Source organism: Tyto alba, unplaced genomic scaffold (assembly GCF_018691265.1).
Source record: "Tyto alba isolate M040663 unplaced genomic scaffold, T.alba_DEE_v4.0 Super-Scaffold_33, whole genome shotgun sequence".
Classification (NCBI taxonomy): domain Eukaryota; kingdom Metazoa; phylum Chordata; class Aves; order Strigiformes; family Tytonidae; genus Tyto; species Tyto alba.
The window spans coordinates 1,040,080-1,049,159 of record NW_024881308.1 but is presented as its reverse complement, the minus strand read 5'-3'; the positions used below and the strand labels follow the sequence as shown (position 1 = coordinate 1,049,159).

The window sequence follows — 9,080 nt, the reverse complement described above, 5'->3', positions numbered from 1 at the left end:
GGACGCTGCGCGGCGGCCACTTCCGGGCCGGCGGCGGGGCCGGGGCCGGGAGGGAGGATGAGCGGCGCGCGGCGCCGGGAGGAGCCGCCGCACGCGCAGCAGCACGCGGTGGCCAACGGCGGCGCGGCCGGGCGCGGGTCGGTGTGGGGCAAAGCGCTGCGCAGCGACTCCGCTTGGCACGACAAGGTGCGGGGGCATCCCGCGGGGAGCGCGGCGGGACCGGCGCCGGTCGTCCGGTGGGGCTCGGCGGTCGCCGGGCAGCCCCTGGCACGGCCGGAGCGGCGGCGGCGGCTCCCATCCCGCCCTCGAAGGACGGCGGAAGGGGCCGGGGCAGCGTCCCCGCGGGTGGCGGGCGGACGCCTCCCCGGTTCGTCGAAGTCCCCGTTGCGGGAAGCGCCGGTGGGCGCTGCTGTGCCGCGGGCTCGGCAGCGCCCTGCGACCCGCAGCACTGGGGCGAGCCCCGGGGGTGCCCTGGGCGCACGTCCCGGGCAAACACAGCGCTTGTTTAAACCCAGCTGTGGCTCCCGCGCTGGCCAGCCGGCGTGCAGTGGGGCTGTGTCCGTTCTCACTCAGAGGACTTCCCCTCCGAGTGCTTCCTGAAGGCAGATGTGGCGTGTCTGGTGTGCCGGTGCCTACAGCAGACCCAGTTCTTTTTCTGGTACTTGGGCGTGGAGCCAAAGAAAACGTAAAATGCCTCATATTAAGATATATTATATTATTAATTTATATTAAGATCGTATTAAGATACCTCAGTTCAATTTGGCTTTTGGATTACATTTTTCTGGGATTAAATGAACATTTACTTCGTGTATTTAAAAGAAAATTAGGAGCATAATCTACTTTAAGAAGTTATAGGAAAAATATATTTGCAAATCCAGCTGAGAGGCCTGAAGGGAAAGGGCAGCAGCAAGATCAGGCTTGTGAGAGCTGTGGTTGTTTAGCCATTTGTGGTCTGCTTTGCTGTTCCTAGCCTCGCCGTCTCATGTGCAAAACCAGATTGGATTTTTCGCAGAATTTCATGTGTGTACTCAACTTGCATGATTCGCTCGTGTTTGTCAGCAAACCTTCCAAGTATGAGTGAAAGTATGTCAGCTACAGACTTCCCAGTGTTTTTAGCACTAGTGAAGCTTTCTTCAATGTGCGTATCTCCAGGGAGCTTTAATGCCCCTGGGTCAGAGCCTCTTCCTGCTGCTGCCCCCCAGCAGCACACCCCCACAGTGCTCCCAGCTCCTGCAGCATCTCTCTAGCGTGGCCTGGGCCCAGGGCCCACGTGCCAGGGACCTCTGCTCCCTGGTTTGCTGGCTTTGCCTTTCAGCGTGGAGAAGGTGTGGACCCTGCCCTGCTTTTCTTGGGGGGACAGACATGAATATGTGTCACTTTTTTGTTATCAGTCGCTGTTGCTCACAGAACTGATGGGCTTCTCCTGTGCTCAGCCTCATCCCCCTCGGAACAATTTGGGCAGGAATTTTAGAGTTAGCAAGGGGAGCAACGACAGGCTGTCCCAATGTTTTGATGCAGCAGGATGTGAACTGAAGGCTAAAATGACTGAGGAGTGTAGTGACTGAGAGAAATTACTCTATCTGACATGGATGCCAGTCTTTCACCTGGAGCCAAACAACTTTGTACATCCTACAGTAAAATCGCGAAGGTTGTTGGTGTTTGGGGGTATGCCGGGGCAATCCCATCCTTGGGGAGGCTAGAAAAAAAGATGCGAGCAGAAGTTAATTTTATTTAAAGCATGAGTCAGTATCATCCAGCTGCAATACTTACAGTTGCAGTGGCCCTGTGGACAGACAGGAATGGCCACTTCGCTGCTGCCCTCAAAGAATGCAGATGCACTTGTAGGACACGTGAGAGATGATTTGAGGTTTGGAGTTGGCGTGAGTACTGGCTACTGGTAGTAGCACTTGTTTCTGGTTAGGGGAAGGCCTGGGGCACTGAGAGTGGTAATAACAGTCTTAAAGCATAAACAGTTCTATAAAAAAAATCACTGGAATAAAAGTTTAAAGAATTCAATCTCTAGTAAGCAAGGGGATTAGGCACTTGTTCACCTCTGCAGGTAGCCCATTGGAGGACAAAGCTGTGTATTTAATTTGAAAGCAGAGAAATACAGAGTACATGATGCCATAAGCTGCCTTCATCAGTTCAGAGTACAGTATCTTATACTTTGAATGGAAAACTAAGTGTTTAGTGTGTTAGAGTTTTACCTGTTAATTGTATGATGCTTTAAAAAAAGGAAACATAGTAAATGCCAAAATCTTTCTTGTGTTTTATCTCTTCAGGACGAGTTTTTAGATGTGATCTACTGGTTCCGGCAGATCATTGCAGTTATTTTGGGAATCATCTGGGGAGTAGTTCCACTGAAGGGATTCGTGGGAATAGCAGTGTAAGGTTTATTTCCTTTTCTGTCTCATGTACTTTCCCACGTTTGGACTTTACTTGGTGTCTGGCTTAAAGTTGTGCTATAAACAATGGGCTGGCCAAGCACAGTCTCTGTCTGCTGTGCATCTTAAAGCTAGCATCACATTCCAGACTGTTATTTGTCTTGAAATTCATATGAATCATAACATGTCTTCATTAGCCTCTTTCTCTCCCTTCAGCCTGATTAATGCTTTTTAAAATAATGATTTATTTTATTATTATTAAAGGGGGTGGGGGTAGAAGGAGGGAACAAAAGGTTCAATTGCCTCGTGAAGTGGCCTGTTCCTGCATGTGTGAATAGGGGCTGAGAGTGTGGTGCCTAGTGTGACCACATAAGAAGGAAGGCCTATAGAAGGGAAGGTGTGGTGGTCCTCTTTGAGTCAGGAGCCCTTCTCAGAGGGGAGGTTCTGTTAGTAGACAAGAGGGGCAGCTTCTCTTTGCAAAATAAAAGGTTTCTTCAAAACACCAGAGACTGTAGCTAACAAGCAGGCAAAGTGGCACCTTTGCTGCAGTGCTCCTGCAGCACTCCCCGCTTGCTGAAGTTGTTCTTTCAGCCATGGTGTTGGGGGGAAGGCGGTGCCTAGAAGAGTATGTACACATCAGATCCCCACTGAGTAGTGGGATTCAGGTCACCTCCCAGCAGGTGTCTGAAGGCTGCAATGAGCACTCTTGTGTTATGAAATGAAAATTTGTTTGGCCCTTGCATGTGCCTGAAAGCCTCTAGAGGGACACCAGAGGTGGGAAACACAGCCCTGTTCTCTAAACACCAGGTGTAGGAAGATGCTGTGTCTGCTCTGGGGACTTCCTGTTTGTAAAAGTCTCTGCCTAGTCAAGGTCTCCTAGTGAAGCTCACAACCACACAGCTTTTCCTAGGCAAAATTGACTTGTTATCTTCTCCCTCCTCCTGAGTGTCCTGGCTGTGTCAAGAAAGTGGAGGGAGTAACAGCAAGTGTCTCAAAGAAATAGAAAAAAAAAAAATTTAGATACAAGGGGCTGTAAAGCAGTGGTGCTCCAACAGGAACTCAGTAGCTACAGCTACATGCAAACAGTTCAATCTAAAGTGCTCCCGGGAACAGATGCAGAGTAGCTGAGAAGCATTGTTCTTACTTAGTCATCCATTAATTCACAAGGCACCTTCAGCCACCTAAGCCAATTCCTGTGCTAAATGTTAATAAGAAATAGAAGTGATTTGGTGTACAGTGGAAAAACTAAAAGCTTATAGAACTGAGTGCATGGTTTCTGTGGTATGCAGTTGCACAGCAGCTCACAGTTTGCTGCCAGTCACTGAACTTGGGCATTTGTCTTCCTGCATTGCCTTTCCTACGCAGCCTTCTTTCCAGGAAATGTGCCTGTCACTTCCCAGGTTGTCGCAGCCCTAAGTTGGGGCGGTGTAAATCCAAACATGTCTAAGGACAAACAGCAGATCACATTTTTTCTCTCCATTGCAGTGTAACTATTGGCAGAGACTAGAGAGCGCTAGGAGTTGTCTCAAGTTGAACCCCAGTGCTATTGCTCTGAGGGTGCTGTCAAGTCTTCTCTGGATCTCATCTCTAAGTCACTGCATTGGGTCATGGGACGCTAACAGGGATCTAACACCGAGCATAGAGTCTAACAGTCTTTCCTCTTAGCAGTCTCAAGATCAAGTAGCACGTACAAGGAAATTGGATTCTGTATGGGAGCAGGACTGCTGCTACTCTGCTGATACTTCCAGCTTTTGACTAATGTCTACTGAGCCTCACTAGGAGCAGGTTGTGCCTTCTGAGGTGACCTTCATCCAAACCTAGCATACTATGGCAAGCTGACCTGGAATTGCTCTTTTAAGGAAGTGACTGAGCTGCCTGGGAAGTGTTGCAGGAAGTGTTCCTCTTTGTTGCCTCTCTGCTGTGAATGAAAGACATTTCACTGCTCCATTGCTGTATGGGATGTTGGATACCTGCACTCTTTATCACCAAAATGACTGTTCCTAATATCATTCTTCCAGATTCTGCTTGATCAATGCTGGCGTTCTGTACCTCTACTTCAGTAGCTTCCAGCAGATAGATGAGGAGGAGTATGGTGGGACATGGGAGCTAACAAAGGAAGGATTCATGACATCTTTTGCACTGTTTCTGGTAATGCCTCTTGCTTTCTTTAAGTTGATTACTGAATTGTGTTGGTATACTTTCTGAGGGAAAAGACCTGGGAGAAAAGCAGGCAAGGTGATGTGCTGATAGAAGAGAGATGTGTTAACATCAGCTCATGAGTGGAGTTGATTGGGAAAGAAAATCCCAAAATCTGATGGCTACTGGCTATGAAATACAGTATCAATGCCTGGGATTTCTCTGTAGGAAAGGATGTAGGAACAGTTATACTTCTGCAACTACCACTTAACTTCTGTGTCTTCCCATCCTCTGTCCTAGATGTCCTGGTGGAGTTTAATCTAGAGCTAGTTACACCGGAACTGGTGTTTTGGGTGTCTTTGTTTTTCCCTTACCCCCCTCCCGCAAGTCTCTGAATACACTCAGCACTTGATTTGGTGTTTCTAAATCAATAGAAGGACTGTGGTGAGATTTTAATGTGGAGAGGCTAGTCACCCTAGAAGGCGAGCATGTTGAGTGCCACCATTTGTGGCATGTGGTGATCCTAACATCTCTCCAAGACCCTCTCAATGCTGAAATTCAGTGTCCAGTCCTCTCTTGAGAGCGAGGTGTGAGGATTGTTTTCTGTGTCTGAACTGTGTCCAGAAGCATCAAAATAACCTTCACTTCCTTTCCTCTCTGCAGGTTGTTTGGATAATCTTCTATACTGCCATCCACTATGATTGACACAGTCTGCAGCTTTTGCCTCTTAAATCAGTCGTCAGTAAATCAAGAAGGTTTTAATAAATCATAGTTTTTAGTGGACTGGTGGGAAGGTGGGGGAGGTCAAATCAACTCCCTTCTGTACCAGCGGTCTGATTAGCCTGGAAGAGCCCCAGCTCTTCTTCTGGAGAAGTCCGTCTCTATTTTATATACCCATTAATTGTTGGAACTATTAAAAAGCCATTGGAATTTTTGGAAGTGGTTCAAGACTGTTCAAATTTGGAACTTTCTGTGACTCTAGCCAGTAACTCTGTCAAACTCCTGTGTGCTGAAGGTTGAATCTGTTAATTTAATGTATGTATGCCCTTCTGTTTGAAATCTGTCATTAAATCCTGAATTGTCTTCCATTGTTGTCCTTTAGACAAACAAGTTTTTAAAAAGCAGTTGTAGGGTACGTGGGAGGAAGGCACTGCAGCATCCAGGATATGAGTTGAGTGGCTGTCTTTAGCATGTTTTTGTAGTAACCAGATCTGATTTGATTAAGCAGACTATGTTGTTACCATTTCTAATATTTTTTTGGTTTACTTGCAAATCAGTTGTCAACCAGAATTTTTAAATGGTCTTTGCCGAAGACAAATTTTTAAGCAATTTTGCTAGAAACAATTGTGATTCATTTGGTTAACGAAGGTGTATTCAGGAGGCTTAGAAACTCTGCTGCATTCTGCTAGCCTGGCTACTAAGTTGCCATCACATACCTCAGAGCTTAGTAGTCTTGAAGGACAGTCATTCTGGTGATACTCTTTTAAATGTTAAGCGTTTAAATGCTTTTTTTTTAAGCTCTTGAATTCAACTGCTCCTTGTTAATAAATGCAGGAGTCTAAGACACAATTGAGGCAGCTATTATCTTAAATGCAGAATTACTAACTTGCAAATCAGGCAAAGTATACAGCCTCTGGTTTGTGAGGTGCTTTTTATGAGTTGATCATTTCATAGTTCAGTTCCTCCCTAGTCGTGCTCTTTTTGTGCATGAATGGGGGAGTCTCTGCTTTAAGATATTTTTAGGGATGTGTCTTTCAGAAATAACTCTTGGGAAACACGCACAGTCCTTGTTATTGCCAGAGGACCTTGTAGTCTTGTTGCCATGTGGTCCTTGCTTTTCTAAACAACAGCTCAGGCACCCAAAAAGAGTCCTGCCCTAAAGCTGCCTTAGAGTGAAGAGTTGATAGTTCTAGTGTGCTCTTGCTGAAAGTCTGCATTGCTTCCTCACTGGTGGAAGTCTAACAGCCTGGTTCTCACACGTGAGGATGCCAAGCCAGGGATCTAAATATCCAAGTGCTGGGCTAGGGCTCCAGAATCACCCACCAGTGTAGGCCTCCATTCTTATCAGGGAAAATGCTGTCTGTTCTTGGTGGGGAAAACACACCTGGCTATTTTAGGTCCTTGGGATGCCAAGGGAAGAGTGCAATAGCAGGCAGCTTCTGCTACTTGTGAGTTGCCAATTTAAGTAAGTGATCTCAAATAAAAATTTGCATATTTTCTCTTCCATATCCCCCAATTTGCTCCGTCTTCTAGTCTGATACTTTATTTTCCTCTTCTTTCAGCTGAAAGCATTAATTTCCTACAAGAATTGCATAGCCTGCTGCTTTTAGGTCACCTTTTCCTACTGGCATCTGTTTGCATCTTAGCTGCTCACAACCGTCAGTAAAATCATTGTATACTTGAAATGCTCTAATAAATGTCGCCTGGATAATCCACTGTGCAGCTTCCGTATCCTCTGGTCTTTGAAGTTTTGTAAAGTGGTGGGAGTATGGGATTCCTATAAGAGTTTGATTTTTGGTAAATACTTAAGCCAGCAGCTCTTTGGGATTCTCAGGTCTCTTGTGCTGCCGGCTTAAGTTCTGCACTTTAAGAAGGGGCCAGAAGCATTTGTAGTGGAAGTAGTAGCTAATGTTTAGACCCATGCTTTAATGGGTGGTTAAGCCAAGTGTTGCCTCTATGTAAACTGTTCTGCTCCTTCAGCTGCTGTCCCTGTCCCGTGACACGCAATCATGTCAGAGCCACTGCTGCATTGCAGAGTGCCCAAGTCGGGTCCAGACCAGGACTTCAAGCACTGCTGTAAAATGTGCAGAACTGGAGAGTTGCTTAACTGCCTCTTTGCTCTATTCCTTGCTTGCCTGCAGTCCCACCAGCTGAGTCTCTTGGTCTTTGCAGTTTTATACAGTTTTAGTGGCTGGAAGCTGAGGCAGAACCTGAGTTGAGGAGGATCCTTGAGGAGGAGTGTGACCATGCGGAAGAGACATTGGCCTCCTCAAGGCTCCTGGTAAGTTAGTGATTGCAGGTGCCCAGCTGCAAGCTTTTAATCTCTAAAGGTTTCTGTTTTAAGGGGTGTTTTGGTGGCTAGAAGCAGGTATCCCCAGTGCTGATCACCAAGAGAACTAAAGCTATGGCATCTGCCCCTGAAGAAATGAGGCTAATTTTAAGAAGCTCAGGGGGATGTGGCAGGCTGTGCAATGGAACTGAGCATCTTGCAATTATGAGCACTGTAAAAACAAGGAGTTTTTGCATAGACTTGAGAGATTGACATAAGGATGGTCTAGCAGCATGAAGCTGAGTGTTAGGAGGACAGAAGAGCAGCAGCTGAGAGTAGGCACTACGGTGGGGGGAACAGGGGCTTGGGCAGCACCTCTGTCCTTAGCAGTTTTGGTGTTGGCACAAAGCGTATGCTTGCTCTGTACTTTTGCTCTCCTTGAAGGGCAGGGGACTAAACCTATGGCTGATAGGGCGTCTGCACTACCATGGAGCAGCAACTTGGGGAGAAAAAGGTCTTTTCTGTGCTGGAGAGCTGAGCTGTGGGAGCCACAGCCACTGGGATATAGTTCCACCAGGAAGCTGCATCCTTATGGGGTCTACATGACGGTGCAGAGAAGAGGCTGTACTGCCTGCAGGCTTTGTGAAGCTCACTGCTAGCTGCAGACCGGGAGTAACATCACTTTGGCTTCCAGCAAAAAGAAGCCAGTCCCTGGCAGGAAGGAGAGTGAAATATTCCCTGGCCTAACCTCATTGTGAGGAGAGGAGCAAGTGTGTTCTGGTGTGAAACTGGCAGAGAAATTTCTTGTGCTCTGTCTTGGGCTTCAAGCATAGTATCTGTTAAAACTTTAATGCAAGATATTTTTGGAGTTAAAGGGAAAACCAACGTGGGTGCAAAGATGTGCTAACAGGTGTTGAGAGGTGGCTGGGCTGGGCATCTTGTGTCTTGGCAACATCAGTTGTCAGACTCCAGCTAAAAGAGCTGCAGCCTGCCACAGGGTAGCTCTGCAGTGGTGATGGTTGAGCAGGTAGCATGATGTAAATTTGTTACCTGTGGTTTTGGTTCAGCAAGGGAAAGTTGCTGATGTCACTTGTTTTTAACAGAGCTTGGGCTGTCCTTAAAGTTAGTGGTGCCTGTTGGGGCTGGGGGCACACCGCTGAGGAGCCTCTATCCCCTCCGTGGAGGTGTTGTCATCTGTGTTTCCCCAGCTTGATTTCTAAGCTTGCAAAGGCTGTGCTCACAGTTGCTATGATTCAGCTGCTCACAGCTGACAGAGCTGAATGGTTTTGGTTTGTCAGAAACACAAGAGTAGCCGGGGCTGGGTTGGTATGAGGAAAGCAGGGTCCTGAAAGCCCAAGAAGCAGGAAGTAAAGCTTTGTCTTCAAGCACACTTAGATCTGACAACTGTTTGCTGAGACCTGGGACAGCAGTGTGTCCCTGCCCACACTTCCTAGGGTGTTTCGTTTCAAGGATGTCTGTTAATACTCCTCCAGGCAAATGGGTGGAGGAGGATGCAGTATGCACAAAGCTCCTGGCTTTGGAGGAGTTGCTTTGATGGGGAAGGGACCACC

At 47.2% G+C, this 9,080-nt stretch overlaps 1 protein-coding gene across 2 annotated transcripts; it reads left to right on the top strand.

Moving 5' to 3' along the window:
* On the top strand, positions 1 to 6,956 carry RAB5IF (RAB5 interacting factor). 2 transcript variants are annotated; one of them, XM_042801189.1, is made up of 4 exons: positions 1 to 186; positions 2,283 to 2,386; positions 4,403 to 4,532; positions 5,184 to 6,956. In XM_042801189.1, exons 1-4 carry the CDS (start codon positions 58 to 60, stop codon positions 5,223 to 5,225), a joined length of 405 nt encoding a protein of 134 aa, XP_042657123.1. In that variant the 5' UTR covers positions 1 to 57; the 3' UTR covers positions 5,226 to 6,956. The 2 variants fall into 2 exon arrangements, with proteins under 2 accessions (XP_042657123.1, XP_042657124.1); XM_042801190.1 differs by lacking the exon at positions 1 to 186 and adding an exon at positions 1,278 to 1,880.
* Positions 6,957 to 9,080: the final 2,124 nt, after the last annotated feature.

Excerpts from the sequence above, each read along its gene's own strand:
- RAB5IF (XM_042801189.1), top strand. The coding sequence starts at position 58 with ATGAGCGGCGCGCGGCGCCGGGAGGAGCCGCCGCACGCGCAGCAGCAC. Across the intron at positions 2,387-4,402 it reads GGATTCGTGGGAATAGCAGT|ATTCTGCTTGATCAATGCTG; the intron begins GTAAGGTTTATT and ends TCATTCTTCCAG. Across the intron at positions 4,533-5,183 it reads CATCTTTTGCACTGTTTCTG|GTTGTTTGGATAATCTTCTA; the intron begins GTAATGCCTCTT and ends TCCTCTCTGCAG.